Raw genomic sequence first — 18,302 nt, 5'->3', positions numbered from 1 at the left:
TTCACCTGGCAGCGCGGATCCTCCCTGAGAGGGTGTAGCGTGTGGAAGGATCACACTATCCCACTCAGGTCCTATCCGCGCTTAGCAGGCGCCCCGACCGAACTGTAGGAGTCGCTGTTTACAACGACCCGGACCCACCCCGCCAGCTTCTCCCACCCTCTAATACAGCCAATTGTATTAGTGTGAACGGCCAGCCAAGCTGGTGACAACCCCGGAGCTGTGAGCTGGATTCGAACAGGCGAATCCAGCTCACAGCTCCGGGGTTGGTGACGAACGCAATCTCCGCTACGCCACCTAACCGCCCCTGCATAATCTATGTTTTAAATTATGGCTATCATTGAAGTGGATGATGGCACTCAAGGACATTAATCAACGTTATGGCTGGCACTGAAAGTGTTAATGAGATGTCTTTATAGTACGATGCTATTCTGTATTCAGATTTTAACTGTAAAGATATAGCTCACCACTATGACCTTTGTGCCATGTATGATGCCATTGTTAGAACATTGTGTAAAGCCAGTAGCCACTACATTACATTTTCCAATAGGAAAGCAGGTAAGGCAGGTTGGAATAAACATGTAGCTCCCCATTATGCTGCAGCTAGGGAAGATTTCAACGATTGGGTACTGGCAGGCAGGGACCTGCTCAGGACCATAGAAAGAATACACATGCCAGGTACAAAGCTGCCATTCAATATATCTCCAAACATGAACAACTCAGACTCTATGGCTGAGAAGCTTCTTAGCTGTAATGTAAAGGCAGTACGCTGCTACCGGGCATGGTTGAGGGAGTGTCTGGTGCTATCAACATAGCTTAGCTGTGGAGGCAGCATTATTCTGCTTTTTTTTTAATCTTTTTCCCCTCCTTTTTCCGATTTTTCTCCCATCCCACTGTTAGTCGTTATGCCAATTCCCAACCCCCTTCCTGGTCGTTGCGCACCCCCCCCCCTACTGTTGGTCCGGGAGGCCGGAGACTATCACATGCTTTCCTCTGACACATGTGCAGCCAGCCGGCAGCCAGCCTGGCAGTGCAGACTCTCACTGGGAGAGTGTAACGTGTGGAAGGTCTCACTACCTCCCTCCAGATCCTTCCCTTGCTGTGCAGGCGCCCCGACCGAACTGTAGGAGTCGCTGTTTACAACGACCAGGACCCACCCACCAGCTTTCCCACCCCTAACACTGGCAATTGTGTTAGTGTGAACGACCAGCCAAGCTGGTAGCAACGCCGAGAGCTGGGCTTGAACCCAGCGTCTCCAGCGTTGGTGGCGAGCGCCTTGCCCACTACACCACCTAGCCGCCCTATTCTGCTGTTTTTAACTGTGTTCAGAGTAACCCCTTTCAAGTGGGAAGCATCCCCAACAGTGAGTTAGTTGGAGTTACTGATAACGAGGTGTGTCAAGCTATAACTCAGCTTGCCGATAACAAGGCCAGTGGCCTTGATAATATTTCAGCAGAGCATCTGAAGTATGCGAGTCCCAGGGTTGCCGTTCTGCTCTCCATCTGCTTTACAGGCCTCATGACACATCACATGAGTCACTGTGGTGCCCGTTATCAAGGACAAGGCAGGAAAGGTGGGGAGTTTGGACAACTACCGACCCATTGCACTGGCCAGTGTACTTTCTAAAGTCTTAGAGATAATTTTATTAGATTGTTTAAAGTTATTTTTTAGTCACTTCTGACAATCAGTTTGGGTTCAAAGCCAAGCATGGCACTGCCCTTTGTAAGAAGTTATTAATATGTAAAAGGGAAAGAATTCCTCTGTGTTAGTGGGTTCGTTGTATTGATGTCTCTAAGTCTAAGGCATCCGACCGAGTTAACCACCAGAAACAGTTTTTAAAGCTGAGGGAGAGGGGCGTGCCTGGTAATATTATTAGAATCCTGGCATTCTGGTATGCGAACCAGGCCATGCAGGTCAGATGGGGTAATACGGTCTCTGCTCCATCTGGTGTTGGGCATGGCGTCCGGCAGGGGGGGTTACTCTCCCCTGCCATCTTAAAATGTTATATGAATGAACTTTCTATACAGCTTGGCAATTACCGAACGGGTTATGTGTGGTAAGGTAACATGGCCGTGAATCACTTCATGTATGCTGATGATTTGGCCATCCCGTTGCCAAATAGTAGTGGTTTCCAAGAGCTGCTCAATATCTGTTCTGATTATGGAGTAAGGTATGACGTGAAATACAATGCTAAGAAGAGTGCCATTCTGATTTGCAGGACTAAAAGCCATAAGGATATTTATTTTCCTTCTTTGTATCCGTCTGGGCTGGTGCTGGCCGTCTGCTGTAGTACAAAATATTTGGGTCACATTATTACTGATCAAATTAGTGATGATGATGACATGTACAGACGGCGGTGTGTACTGTATGCGCAAGCTAACATGCCGAGGAAGAAGTTCCATTTCTGCTCTGCTGGGGTGAAAGTTAACCTGTTTAGGGCATATTGCACTCCTCTCTATACTGCCCCCCTGTGGGTCAAGTTTAAGCAGGCTAGCTTTCATGAGCTCCAGGTTGCTTATTATTGTCTGAGGATTCTGCTGATGAAGCCTACAGTAGGTGCTGCAGCGCCAGCTAAATGTTTCATGCTCTGCTGAGACACCTGGTGTACAAATGTATCCATCGTCTGAATGTGTCTCAGAACAGGATCATCCTGTTGCCGTCTCAACCTAGTCTCAGTGACATCAAGTTCCAATTGACTTGAGGACCCTGTGTATGTTAATAAAGATGATTGATTGATTGATATCCAGTTAAGCACCTGTAGATTGTATATTACTATTGTACTTTACTGTTACATTTGCACTCTGGTTGGATGCCAAACTTCTTTTAGTTGTACTGTACTTGAGCTGTATGACGACAATACATTTGAATCTAAAAGTATATTTCTACCCATATGTACTTTTCTGAGAGTATCCTTGCAATGCACTGAATTTGTGGTACTTCTCATGTGCTTTCGTGAACTAAATCACATGTTTAGTATGATAGTCATTAATATAAGTGTAATCTATACATCTAAAAAAAGAAAACGAAAAGAAAACAGATGTTTACTAAATGTTTGTCAATCTATTACAAGTGTACAATTACGGTAAGTAAAAGCGACCAATAATATATCCAAAGTATAATTTCAATATATTTTAAGGTGCTATAGATAATTTTTATGTAGAGTAATCATACCGGGCACCTTTCGATTACCAGGCGACCGCTCTACCTCCTGAGCCACTGTTACCCATGCAAACTTAAAAAATGTACTTAACACACCAAGTACAGCTTAAGTGGTTTCAATTTAACACAACTTTAGTATACTTTCTGAATACATAAAAAGTATACAAAGTATACTTTCAGAAACGTGGGTGCTATCTCCTATCCTTCCTTCCTCTCTGTCTCCTCCCTCTCTCTTCTCACTCCTCTCCTCCCTCTCTCTCTCTCCTCTCCTTCTCTCTCATCACCTCCCCATTTCTCTCTCCTCTCTCCTCTCCTCCTTCTCTCCTCCCCCTCTCATCCCTCTTTCTCTCCTTCATCCCTCTCTCTCCTCACCTTGGGTTCATGTACTTGGGTGCTTATGCATTATTTGTATAATGAACTGCTCTGGTTTGAAACGGTGCTGCCCAGCCTTCTTTACCGGTCATTAATAAATCACAATCTCAGTTCAAATGCACATGGATGAGTTCAACAATTACAGCAGCGTGAGCAGCCTCTCTTCGTGGCCATGTAGGTGAGAGGTAGGAACTATGCTCAATTAAGAACTCGATCCTCTGGTCTAAGACAGTCCAGAAATATTAGTGAACACAAACAACTCTCTCCCTAATCCATAAACTATTGCTAAAACTCAAACATGTGATGTCATCAGGTATAAAGTCTGGAGCTGCTCCATATAATTAATTGGTAAATATTAGGGCTGCAACGATTAGTCGACATTGTTGTGTCGATTAGTCATTAAAAAAAGAAAAGAAAATATATATTATTATAATTTTTTTATTTTTTTTTTGCACTACCTATCTTTGTGAAAGTGGCTTCTCAGCTCTAGTCCAGCCAGCTGAAGACTTCTTAGCTTAACATAACAGACCGACAGTAAGTTTGGGGGAACTAATGGGATAACTGGGGATGTTGTTTGGTCCTGACAAGAGTCTCAAAGCAACTCTGAGGTCATGCTCAATGTCCAATCTGTTCCTCTGATCTGTCTTCAGCTGGACCAGAGCTGAGAAGCCACTTTCACAAAGATAGGTAGTTTTTTTTTTTTTTTTTTTTTTTTAATAGTTGTTTTTCGATTAGTCGACTAATCGAAAAAATAATCGACAGATTAGTCGACTACCAAAATAGTCATTAGTATAGGCAACACTGAGCAGCTCCAGACTTGAATATATTTAAGCACATCATAAGTACAACCTTTAACATACCAAGTGCACCTTAGGTGGTTTCAATTTAACACAAATTTAGTCTAGTTTCTTGTTACATCCCAATGTAATTGCTTCCCCAGTGTGTGTCTTGTCTCCATTTTGTTTCCACCCTCCAGCCAGAACCCGTCCTCCACCATTGGTCCCTGCTATGCCTGCCCCTCCCTTGGTGGACTACATAGCAGCACAGCACTGATTGGTGGATGGGTTTCAAGACTCCAAGACCCAATCAATAACCATCACCCACCACCCAATCCCGGATCACCACACCCTGTTAAAACATGGCTGCTCACTTCAGTCATTCCTCTCTCTGGCATGAGGCTAGGCCTGGCGATATTTTGTAACCTGGACTTTGATAATATTGCATTTGTTTATTGGCCTTTGTGTTTTGGAAATTGCCTTTGTGTGTGTATGGCCACAGAGAGAGCATTGATAGCTTTAGATTGTTTTGTTATATGTTTTCCATTCTTGTATACATTACTAATGTGTCTTATTTTCCTCTTTTCCAGGAAGCACGGATGGGGTGAGCTGCCATTTCATTTGGATATTGTTTTCTCCTGTTTTGGTTAGGTACCGTAAGGGTAGTTTAGGTAATGTAATTTCTTTTACCATAGATTAGGTTGGTTTATTTGAAGAATAGTGGTGTTTGTTTGTTGTTTTGGCCTTGGCTCACCCTTGAGCTACATGTGCTTCCTTTGCATTTACCAATAAATATCATTGTGTTTACAAACTTGGTCCATCATTTCTATCAACCAACATTTATGTTACAGCCCTTTACCCTTAGACCCACATGGGTCGTAACATTTCTGAATACATAAAGTATTCTAAAGTCGAATCCAAATTTCTTCAAAATGTCAACGACTCTTTTCTAAAGCTGCTCACCTGTTCGTGGGTGACGGGAAGGAGGCGGAGCCTGGACAGCTCTCTCAGCACGTTTAGGTCTGTCCTCAGGTCCAGCTTGCAGCCCACCAGCACCATCTTAGCATTGGGACAGAACTCCTGGGTCTCGCCCTGCCACTGTGGAGCCATGGAGAGAAACCACACATCAGCACACTGCCACTGTGGAAACCATGGAGAGAAACCACACATCAGCACACTGCCACTGTGGAGCCATGGAGAGAAACCACACATCAGCACACTGTGGAAACCATGGAGAGAAACCATGGAGAGAAACCACACATCAGCACACTGCCACTGTGGAGCCATGAAGAGAAACCACACATCAGCACACTGCCACTGTGGAAACCATGTAGATAAACCACACATCAGCACACTGCCACTGTGGAGCCATGGAGAGGAACCACACATCAGCACACTGCCACTGTGGAAACCATGGAGAGAAACCACACATCAGCACACTGCCACTGTGGAAACCATGGAGAGAAACCACACATCAGCACACTGCCACTGTGGAGCCATGGAGAGGAACCACACATCAGCACACTGTGGAAACCATGGAGAGAAACCATTGAGAGAAACCACACATCAGCACACTGTGGAAACCATGGAGAGAAACCACACATCAGCACACTGTGGAAACCATGGAGAGAAACCACACATCAGCAGACACCTTTTGCCTGTTGAGGTGGAGCTAAGCTGTAGGAGTCTCCACATTTCAGCATAGTGATGGATTGGTTTGGAGATCACTCAGTGTGTGGAGCGGGATGTACACAACAGAGAGAGCTACAAGTATTTAGATTAGGTTAGATTAGATTTAGATTACATTACATTAAGCTAAGTTAGGTTCGATTAGATTCAAATGTATTGTCATCATACAGCACAAGTACAGTACAACAAAAATAAGTTTGGCATCCAACCATAGTGCAAATGTAACAGTAAAGTACAATAGAAATATACAATGTACAGGTGATTAAACTGGATATAAAATATATAAATTAGTCCTACCGAGTAATAGTGCTAATCAGATGTATGTACAGAGTTGTAGTATTAATATGTACAGTGATACACGTATAAAGACACCATGGTAGTAAGTCATACTGGCCAGCAGCGTAACTAGTAAGAGTAGGTAAGGGATAAGTACAGATATAGATATAGTATCTAGTACAGATATGTAAAGAGGATTATATGCAGGTATGATGCGTGTATATATATATATATATATATATATATATATACACGGTATATACAGCATTATTGTACATGCTATCATACAGAATTATATGTGTTATATGCAAGTGTATAAGTAGGTATAGAAGGATTATGCATAGGCTACATTTGAGTCAGCAAGTGTCATGGCAATGACAATCTTGTGACCTTTATTAGAAGAAGCGGTGCAGCTCAGTGTTCTGTTGACAGAGTGGGCAACGACTGCTGCCAGCAGCTAGAGATCTACCGGCTGCAGAACTCCAGAACACCTGACCACTAAGGGATCAATAAAGGAATTATCTTATCTTATCTTATACCACAGTGTAGCCTGAGAAAAAGAGAGGAGAGGAAATACAGTCAGACGTCAGGATCATCCACCGCTGAGAGTCCCGTCTGTCTGCCTGGTTCCATCATCACTGAGCTCCGAGTCCTGACTGTCTGCCTGGTTCCATCATCACTGAGCTCCGAGTCCTGTCTGTCTGTCTGGTTCCATCATCACTGAGCTCCGAGTCCTGTCTGTCTGCCTGGTTCCATCATCACTGAGCTCCGAGTCCTGTCTGTCTGTCTGGTTCCATCATCACTGAGCTCCGAGTCCTGTCCGTCTGTCTGGTTCCATCATCACTGAGCTCCGAGTCCTGTCTGTCTGTCTGGTTCCATCATCACTGAGCTCTGAGTCCTGTCTGTCTGTCTGGTTCCATCATCACTGAGCTCTGAATCCTGTCTGTCTGCCTGATTTCATTCTCGACAACAAGTCACTCTGATCAACTGTGTCTCCGTTTGTTCTCCAAACACAAAGAGGTGCGTTCTTCACACTGCGTCGTCGTGGTAGCGCGCGCAGGGGGGGGTTCAGGGGATGGGGGCGTGTGCGTTGAGGCTTTCACAATGTGAGCTGTTGTCTGGTATCAGGAACCCCTCTGCTGCTGCTGTGAGATTACATCACAAAATACACTCCATAGAGAATTATTGTTTTGTGCCAAGATCCCAGATCCATGCGAGATCCCAGATCCAGGGGGCAGAGACGGAGCTGTTGCAACTCAATAATTGATTCATCAGATATTTATTTATTTATTTATAGGGAAGATTCACTGAACATTCATGCTCTTTTTTTTTAAATGTATGCTCTTAAAACGTATGTGCTTTTTTTTTTTAAGTGTGTATTTTAAAAACATATGCTCTTTTTTGAACATGCATTATCTTTTTTTTTTTAAACATATGCTCCTTTGAAAAACATGTATGCTCTTTTCTGAAAATGTATGCTTTTTTATTTTTTAGAACATGCTATTTAAAAAAAATTATGCTCTTTTTTAAAACTAACTTTTCTGAAAACGTATGCTCTTTTGAAAACATGCTCTTTTGAAAATGTATGCTCTTTTCTGAAAACCTATTGTTAGATTTCGATGGCTAATCAGCCAGTATCACCTCTTCATCTGTGTTCGTGTAGTTTCTACATTGTGTTTATCTCTCGACCTTCTCATACTGGCTGTACATCGTGGTCATCCCCCTTATATGCAATCCGTAATCATAAGAATTCGTTGGAAAACGTTGTTTATTCCATAAACAAAGCCTCGTAATCAGATGGAAACCAGTTCTGTATTGTCCTTGAAGTCTTTGGAAGAAACTAAATTAATTATTCTAATGATCTCTCCTTTCACCCCGCTCGGTGGTCGTCGCGGCCTAGCTGTTATCCAAAAGCCTTCTTGGTTGTCGTGCCACATCAGTCCTCCCCTCCACCCTTCCCCGCGGGGGGAAATAATTTCAAAGTCTCTGATCAAGCTTCTCCTCGTCTGTGCCTCGTATCTGAATCTAACCTACACTGCAAGAAACTCAGCTATAAACTATAGTCCTTAGCAACGGCTAACCCGCCCCTTCGTCTTGTTACTATGTGACACGCTGTCTTCTTTGACCCAAATTACTATAGCAACTAGGGGTGCACCGATGTATCGGTCGGGTATCGGTATCGGCCGATAAGTGCCTTGTTGACTGCAATCGGCCTATCGGCCGATAAGCTCGAATGTGCCGATGGCAATAGCCGATAAATATCCATCAATTTGTGTAGCGTCAAGACAAAAAAAAGTTCACTCGCGACCTACCTGCACAACGCCGCCCCCGGCCCACACACACAAGCTACTGCATCAAAGTTACTACTTATGATTAACAAGGCATTCGTTTTGTGGCATTAACATTATATAGTTAGTGTTACACGTTCATAACATCAGCATATTATTTACCCGAACGTAGCAAGCGTTCATACTAGCTCAGTTCCTTCCGTTGCTCACAGAGCCCTGAGTTTTACCCATTCTGCAATCTGTTAATAACGTTTTCAATCAGACACATGTATAGAAAGGCTTTGTTTTATTATAACATGGCAGTAGCTGATAAATATCCATCAATTTGTGTAGCGTCAAGACAAAAAAAGTTCACTCGCGACTAGGGATGTCCCGATCCGATCACGTGATCGGGGCCGATCACGTGATTTTTCGAAGATCGGGATCGGCAAAAAATAAATAAAAAATCTGCATTTTTTTTCCCTTTTAATTTCTTTTTACTTTCTTTTTTTTATTCAACAAACATGACCATGTTCACGTTTTAAACTCATACTGAGGCCTTAGTTTTGGTTTTAAATTGCATATCATCATTCATTTATTTATTGTCACACAGAGCAGAAGAATTTTGCCAAAACAAACCAATAGTATCCAGCTGCAGAACGGCAGACCAGCCACACTCTAGACCCAAATTAAAATTTTTATTTTATTTAAAAAAAAATTTAACCCCAATTTCCCACATTACATTCACCCTGAATTTTGACGTTATCCAGGTGAAAAGTTAACTTCATAAATCATTTGATGTATAATTAAATCAAAGGAAATGCGTTTGGGTCTGAGATTGTGGCTGGTCTGCCGTTCTGCAGCTGGATACTATTGGTTTGTTTTGGCAAAATTCTTCTGCTCTGTGTGACAATAAATAAATGAATGATATGCAATTTAAAACCAAAACTAAGGCCTCAGTATGAGTTTAAGACGTGAACATGGTCATGTTTGTTGAATAAAAAAAAAAAAAAAAAATTATTTATTTATTTTTTGATCGGATCGGGAAATATCGGTATCGGTAGATACTCAAAATCACATGATCGGGATCGGATCGGGAGCAAAAAAACGTGATCGGGACATCCCTACTCGCGACCTACCTGCACAACGCCGCCCCCGGCCCACACACACACACAAGCTACTGCATCAAAGTTACTACTTATGATTAACAAGGCATTCGTTTTGTGGCATAACATTATATAGTTAGTGTTACACGTTCATAACATCAGCATATTATTTACCCGAACGTAGCAAGCGTTCATACTAGCTCAGTTCCTTCCGTTGCTCACAGAGCCCTGAGTTTTACCCATTCTGCAATCTGTTAATAACGTTTTCAATCAGACACATGTATGAAAGGCTTTGTTTTATTATAACATTAGTTGCAGTAAAATCATTATGCCTCATTTAAGTCATCCTGCGGAGCTAAAAGCTAAACGTCGGCCGCGCGCCGCGCCGTGTTGTTGTTCTAGAAAACCTCTCGTCAAAATCAATGGCGGACAAAAGCAGGAGTAAAAAATGCAACACGCTTGCCGATTGGTGGTAACAGCAGAGGCGGGTGCAAGCGGTGTGTGACGTAATTGGCAGAATCGACTGTCAATCAAAATGTCATTGGTTGAGACTAGGGATGCCCCGATCGATCGGCCACCGATCGTTATCGGCCGATACTCAGTATAAATATGCAATATGCAATCTGTGAATTCCGATAATGAGTCATATTCGCCGATCGCGGAAACCGATCAAGCGAAGCTCTCACTCGTTGTCTGTCTCAGACACACACGACCTGCAAACTGCCGCTGCTCCTCCTCCCTAGCCCCGCCCGCCCCGTGTAGAGTTTGTAAACAAAGAGGACTGAGAGGCGGCTCCTCTCTCGAGTCTGTAGTGCATTCGACCTGCGCTAACGTTAGCTACCTAGCTATCGTTACTGTTTAAACAAAATTACCCAGTCAACTATTCACGTTTAGTAGGCATTGTCTAACGGTATTTAGCCGGCTAGCTACCGATAGCTCCTGATATCAACAAATGATCCAGAAAGTCTAGTAGTCCATGTTCATACCTCCGTTAGCTTGCGTTAGCTTGCGTTAGCTGACGTTAGTTTACTGTTCAAAACGAAATGTCCCATTGAACTAAAGTTCTGTCTTAACGTCATCTAGCCGGCTAGCAGTAGCTACAGATAGCTCTTGATATCAATGTCTTATAACATTGATTTAATGCGTATTCGAGCTGAGGGCTTGCTGAATGTGAAATGACCAAAGCACAGTAACGTTACCAATAGGGTCCCGCTGCAGCGCCGGAGAATCCTTTTTGGAGCTGGAGGCTACTAGAGTACACACAGACAGTGGAGCTGTTTGCAGATAGCGAGCATTTTGACTTGTTGCGTGGTGGCGATGTCTCGCAGATAATACAAGTACAAGTCTAATTATATAATATATATATTTTATAAAAAAAAAAGAAAAAAAAACTTTTTATATAAAATAATTTTTAATTTCTTTTTAATCAAAAACAATCGGTATCGGATCGGTATCGGCCGATATGGCTCACGATCGGTGATCGGTATCGGTGGCAAAAAACGTGATCGGGGCATCCCTAGTTGAGACAATAGTATCTCGCTGCAGCCCAGCAGGTAGACCATGCTGGGAGAACTAGTATCTAGCTGCAGCCCTGCAGAACATACTGGGAGAGAGATAGTGCTATTTCGTGCTATTTCTTGATGTTTCCTTTTTTTAAGTAAGTAAAGAGGCCTATGTTCATATCTGTGAGCACAATTTGTAAGACAAATATACAGTAGTTTCATAAAAAAAATATATATATTACAAAAAAAAAAGAATTATATTTAAAAAATATTTAAAAAAAAATATTTTGCCACAAGTATCGGTATTGGTATCGGTATCGGCCGATTGTGTTAGTTGAACAATCGGTATCGGTATCGGTGGCAAATTTTCATATCGGTGCATCCCTAATAGCAACGGCCCATAGCTCTCTCTCTGACAAACCCTGCCTGCTCAGTGCTTATCTAGTTGTTTATGGTACAAGCTGCCGAACGACCTCGGAGCACTGGGCTCTGCTTGCTACCGTGGAGACACATAACTGACTGCCCTACTTTTAAGACCTATAGATCAGTCTGAGTAGATGCGGTCACCCACCGATATATATACATTATATACACATTGAAAAACAGACATCCTTCACTATGCTCATTTCTGAAAACCTATGCTCTTTTCTGAAAATGTCTGCTCTTTTAAAAACATATGCTTTTTTGATACTGGTGACAGTGGGAAGATCTAGACCTTGAGGCCACAAGGAGGAACAAGAAACCTGATGCCTCCACAGGAAACAGAGAGAGGGGGAGGAGAGGAGAGAGAGAAGGAGGAGAGAAAGGAGAGGAGAGAAAGAGGGAGGAGAGGAGAGAGAGGGATGTAGGAGAGGAGAGAGAAGGAGGAAGGAGAGGAGAGGGAGGAGAGGAGAGAGAAGGAGGTGAGGAGAGAGAGGGAGGAAGGAGAGAAAGGGGAGGAAGGAGAGAAAGGGGAGGAGAGGAGAGAAGAGAGAAATAGGGAGGTGATGAGAGAGAAGGAGAGGAGAGAGAAAGAGGGAGGAGAGTGAGAAGAGAGAGGGAGGAGACAGAGAGGAAGGAAGGATAGGAGATAGAGGGATGAGAGGAGAGATGGTGGAGAGAGGAAAGGAGAGAGGGGATACAGAGAGAGAGACAGAGATGGAGAGAGTGACAGAGATTTCTTCTGATTTCTCTGTTTGATTGTTTTGATTTGGCAATGTAAACGTATGATTCCCATGTCAATAAAGCCCATTTGAATTGAATTGAATTGAGAGACACAGAGAGACCGAGAGAGGGGATACAGAGAGAGACAAAGACAGAGAGAGAGACCGAGAGAGATACAGAGAGAGGACAGAGAGAGACAAAGAGGGAGACAGAGAGATACAGAGAGGACAGAGAGAGAGACAGAGAGGTTACAGAGAGAGAGAGAGGGGATACAGAGAGACAGACAGAGAGGCAGAGAAGAGACAGAGACGGAGGATACAGAGAGACGGAGAGAGAAATAGAGAGAGAGAGAGAGACAGAGAGAGGTTACAGAGTGAGAGAGAGACACAGATAGAGACAGAGATGGACAGAGAGTAGAACATGGATGGTTACAGAGTGAGAGAGAGACACAGATAGAGAGACAGAGATGGACAGAGAGTAGAACATGGATATTTAAAGGAAGACTACAGTAGGATTAGATGGCAGAGAATAAAGAGAGCAAAGGGACAGGATGTTTCTGAGAACAAGAGACACTGAGACAAAACAGAGAGGAACAGGAGGGAAGGAGGAAAGAGGAAGGAGACTGAAATAAGAGCCACGATATCTATTTCAAAGACAACTCTTCAGAAGCGAAGCTAGTGGAAAGAAAATACGTTTTGATGTTTGCAACAAACATGTCAAAGCAAAGCAACTCGCTGACAGTCTGCCGCCACAAAGCACTCCTGTGCAACCAACTCAACACTTACTTACTTACTTACTTACGCCTGCTACCCCTTCTGGGGCATAGGCCGTCAACAAGTGATCTCCAAGCATCTCTGTCTTGAGCTGTTCTCTCCAGTTGGTTCCAGGTCATCTTCATGGTCTTGGTGTCTGCCTCCAGGTCTCTGCGCCAGGTGTTTCTCGGGCGGCCCCTTTTCCGCTTGCCCTGCGGGTTCCATGTTAGGGCTTGTCTGGTGATGGTACTTGTGGGCTTTCGCAGGGTGTGGCCTATCCAGCGCCATCTGCGTTTCTTAATTTCTTCTTCTGCTGGCAGCTGGTTTGTTCTCTGCCAGAGTTCGCAGTTGCTGATGGTGTCTGGCCATCGGATGTTGATGATCTTCCGCAGGCAGCTGTTAATGAAGACCTGCACTTTCCTGATGGTTGCAGCTGTAGTTCTCCACATCTCTGCTCCATATAATAGGACTGCCTTGACGTTGGTGTTAAAGAATCTGACTTTGGTGTTGAACTCAACACTTAGTAGTGGAAATAAAGGGTGCGAGTTGTCTGTTGTCTATTGCCTGCCTTTGTTTCACAAGGTTTGAGTAGGGCTACCAGAGCCATCCCTGGACCTTTGGGGCCCGAGGCAAAAACATTACTTGGGGACCCCTTCCGTTTTACATTTCACCTGATCTCCGCACCAGAGGGAAAAAGGTACAGAATGTATGTTATGGCCATGAGTCATATATTTACGTATTGTATCGGCAGAAGTCCAAAACAAACACCGCAGCCAGGAGTTGAACCAGCAATCATTGCAGTCATGGGCGAGTGCGCTCACCACTATCTAACTATGATTATAGTTAGTGTTCTCACCACTATCTAACTATGATTACAGTTAGTGTTCTCACCACTATCTAACTATGATTATAGTTAGTGTTCTCACCACTATCTAACTATGATTATAGTTAGTGTTCTCACCACTATCTAACTATGATTACAGTTAGTGTTCTCACCACTATCTAACTATGATTATAGTTAGTGCTCTCACCACTATCCAACTATGATTATAGTTAGTGTTCTCACCAGGCATGCGTTCGTCATGGGACGGGGTTGCACTCCGTGCAGGGTCAGATAAGTACTCGCTATAAGTACCCACCTGGGCTACTTTGCATATCAATATAGCGCCGGTCGTCAGGTGTGTTAAATACGTTCTCAGATACATTCACACCTAACTTGTTGTGAATGACATGCGTTACATTCCATTCGTAGAGGCAATTAGGCACCGTCTGTAGTCTGTGCTCAAGCGAGGGGACATTTATGCGCATTCGCGGGAGCACGCGCACGCGCCAGGAGCGTGCGTGCACGTGGCGCCATTAGGTGCGTGCAACCCCAGTTGATTTCAGGAACGCACGCCTGGTTCTCACCACTATCCAACTATGATTATAGTTATTGTTCTCACCACTATCTAACTATGATTATAGTTAGTGCTCTCACCACTATCTAACTATGATTATAGTTAGTGTTCTCACCACTATCTAACTATGATTATAGTTAGTGCTCTCACCACTATCTAACTATGATTACAGTTAGTGTTCTCACCACTATCTAACTATGATTATAGTTAGTGTTCTCACCACTATCTAACTATGATTACAGTTAGTGTTCTCACCACTATCCAACTATGATTATAGTTAGAGATAAGGTTAGTTTTAACATTCACTTAACGTTATGGTTAAGACATAAAGTTAGGGTTAAAGTTAGTTTTAACATTCACTTAACGGTTATGGTTAAGATGTAAAGTTATGGCTGTTCAATTGAAATTATGTGTGACACATTGAGGAGCCGTCTGATTGGCTGACTGACCTCCCTATATGACACATTAAATAACTAAGAGGGCCTTGATTAAATAATTCCACTACTAATTCAACAGCCATACGGAGTTTTTTTTTTTTAAATTAAATCTATCTTATAATTACTAAGAGTTCTGATTGGTTAAGTTATTAAGAAAGGAGGCCATACACAGAGTGCTTGGTCTGCCCGGTGGCCAGGACAGCCCTGAGGGTGACCTCTAACCCCTGACCCCTCTCACACTGACATGCTTGGCCCCAGAGAGTTTAGAAGGGAGTCCATTGTGAACGGGAGTCATTACTGTTACCAAGGGCTGGTCGGAGCATCTCTTAGGGGTCAAGGTTCAAGTTGGTTCTCAAGTGGAACCCCTAGAAGATTTGAGATATTTTTATTTATTCTCACTACAATGATGTCATGAGTGAGTGATGGGCGCTGATGACAGGAATGTCTGCTGCATGAGTTGAAAGAACGCGCAACCCGTTTCTTTGAACCCAAAGATGAACAATCCTTCTCCAGCATTCTTGTCATTGTGATCCGACTGAAAGCGTCGTCCAGATTCAAGCTCCCATTCCTAGCCTCCATATGTTCTGAATAGGTTCAAATATTTGCTCTGCAGCTTTAGAGGAGCCTCTAGGATCTGTCTGTCCTCACTCTTAACCATTGTGTGGTGTTTAGGTCTGTGTTCAGGTCTGTGAGAGCCATTTTCAAATGTTTACTAAAAAGAGAAATTATACAATTAATTATTTCTTCATTGGCCTCTGCAAATTTTATGTGAATAACATATTAACAAACACATTTACATTGACTGCACACTGTGTCCCCCCCTCTACACATTTATAATACATACGTGGTTTTTAATATAATGTGTGTAAATTGCAGATGAAAACAAGTTAATGATAAAAATTCAACAAAAAGTAGTTTTTTGTCTGCCTCCACCTTGTTTAATTCATATTTTTCTAGATAAACATCATTTATTCCATTCATGTCTTGATATAATAGATCACATTTTGTCATAAATAAATGTATACAGGGATTAAAGCAAAAAAAAATCTCCTGACTGAAATTTTTTTCAGGCCAAGTCATATTCTTATTTTAACCTCCACTGTATTTCTTTTTAATAGCGTTGGCGTTTTAAGGGAGCCTACTTGTTTCGGTTTCGTCGATAATCCAATGTACAGTTACCCCCCCACCCCGCCTACCCAACCCTTCCCTCCCCAACCACCTCCAATGTACAGTCCCCCCCCCCCTCCACCCAACCTCCTCCAATGTACAGTTTCTTCGTCAAATGTATATGCTCTCTTTTTTAGACTCTTATTGTATCACAAACAATACTGTGTAAATCTGGTACGTCATAAATGTATAGATGTAGCAGTATTATCTATCTGTATGTCATGTATGTCATATATGTTATGATGAATTGAAAATGGGGGACCCTGATGTAAAGAGGAAAGTCTTTCTCTGGTCTGCAACCCCTTGACAATTGTGTGTATTGAGCTGTACTGTATTGTACCCATTCTGCAATCCGTTATAACAATCAATCAATATTTAACCGATTGCAGAATGGGTACAATACAGTATGGCTCAATACACACAATTGTTAAGGGGATGCAGACCAGAGAAAGACGTTTGTCTTGTTTACATCATCAGGGTCCCCCATTTTCAATTCAGTGACATTTATGACATGCATGACATTGACATCATGACATTTATGGCATAGGGACATACTACAGGTATATAGTACTGTTACATTTGTGACATATACGATATGCAAATATACAGTAATGTTACCCATAGATCCTGACAGAGAGAATATATACGGTGGGGAGGAGACTGACTACAGATACACCTGTGTGATGTTGCTACGGAGTTAAGCTAATAAACGTATACTCACAACCACAGCAGGGGACTCACATATTGTACTGTGAAGTAACACGACAATGACAAACGTGTTGTTTCTGTTTTTCTTTTTGACATCGTTGCGGCACACGGAACAAGTTAACTCACCACTACAGCCCCCAGTAGCGCTGCCTAGCCAGTCTCTTCAAACGTCCTCTCCTCTCTAAACTTTTTGTTAGGTGGTCCCGCTGATCATTTTCATCTGAGAATCCCGCGGTGGGTTCTCTTTTTAGTGGCCGGCTTACTCCTTCCATTTAACAGACGCTATTAAGCTAACGTTAGCTAATCGGTATATAGCAGCGAGTGCAAGCAGCGTGGTGGCTGTGACGTTGGTAAACAAGCAGTTGACGCGTGAGGCTGCAAAAAAGGCGACCTGTCTCTCGAGTCGCTGAGTGATGATGACTGCTTGGCGCGATAGGAAAAAAAAGCCCTTTTCCATATTTGGCGCCTCTGATTGGCTCAATTTTGTTTCAATCTGTATGCATCTACAAATCATGCAAATACTTCCGTCAGACTGCGAATCAAATGGACGGATCTCCCCAATCAAATTGACGGAAATCCGTCTGGAGACGGAATGCTTTAATGCATGTGTATAGCACCTTTATTGATGAATGTGATCTAGCAGAATGAAGGAATCTATGTTTTTCAATGTGTATATAATGTATATATCGGTGGGTGACAGCATCTGCCATTAGATCTCAGATGAGGAGGACAGTATTTAGTGGTGTGTGTTTTCAAGTTAGACTGGGAAGCCAGTTCTAAACTCGCATAAACTATATCTTGAATGATGGCTATGTGTCTAATACGCCCGTCGCTTATCAATTACTTGTTTGCAGTCAACATTGTCGAAACGGATAGTTTTTTTTAAAATCGGTACATTTCCGTTTTATACCATTTTGAAAAAAATTCGTTTTTGGAAACTTCCAGAAAAAAGGTGATTCTGCAGGAATCGCGCTTTAGTGGAATACACAAAACAGTCATTTTTCTGCCTATTTATGAATCGTTTTTAAAAAAACGCTAGATTATCGATAGTATATGTGTACTTATGCACGCTAGAGAAGCGGGCTGAAAAATCGATTCTTATTTCCTGATCAGCACACACACACATAGGGATACACTGAGAAATTGGTAAAATAGATTCCTTACCTCAGATCAGATGTTCTCCAAAAAGATTATTCCAATTCCTGATCGCCATTCCAAATATCGATCGCGTTTATTGATCGAACGCTGGGTACTGGAAACACATATTCCACGCTGTTCTGCGGCTCGGCAATGAATGGGATCGTCTCCGGTTACATGCCTGACAAGTAAAATGTGGATTCCGGACTCTTTTTTTCCCCATCCATTTCATTCAGTCCAATCCAATGGGTGCAATACCATCCGAAGAGACGATAGGGGGCGGTATTTTCCATGTTCGAGCTCAGATAGATCCCCAATGGTAACGTGAGGCTAGATTGATGAAAAATGAATGGAAATCGCTAATAAAAAACAACAACGATTAAATAACGAGATTTCTCGTTTTTGGCACTCAACGCA

At 42.8% G+C, this 18,302-nt stretch overlaps 1 protein-coding gene across 1 annotated transcript in view; it reads right to left on the bottom strand.

Annotated features, from left to right (window-relative positions):
- Positions 1 to 18,302, bottom strand: part of LOC311237651 (rho-related GTP-binding protein RhoN-like) — an 81,844-nt gene that overhangs the window by 19,064 nt on the left and 44,478 nt on the right. Inside the window, exon 4 of the mRNA XM_084325604.1 lies at positions 5,268 to 5,402. Coding sequence (XP_084181730.1) covers positions 5,268 to 5,402 — 135 coding nt within the window. The remainder of the gene's footprint in view (positions 1 to 5,267; positions 5,403 to 18,302) is intronic.

This window comes from Notolepis coatsorum (genome assembly GCF_963971535.1).
Source record: "Notolepis coatsorum genome assembly, chromosome: 12".
Classification (NCBI taxonomy): Eukaryota; Metazoa; Chordata; class Actinopteri; order Aulopiformes; family Paralepididae; genus Notolepis; species Notolepis coatsorum.
Note: the sequence above shows the minus strand (reverse complement) of the source record. Positions and strands in the feature narration are given on the sequence as shown.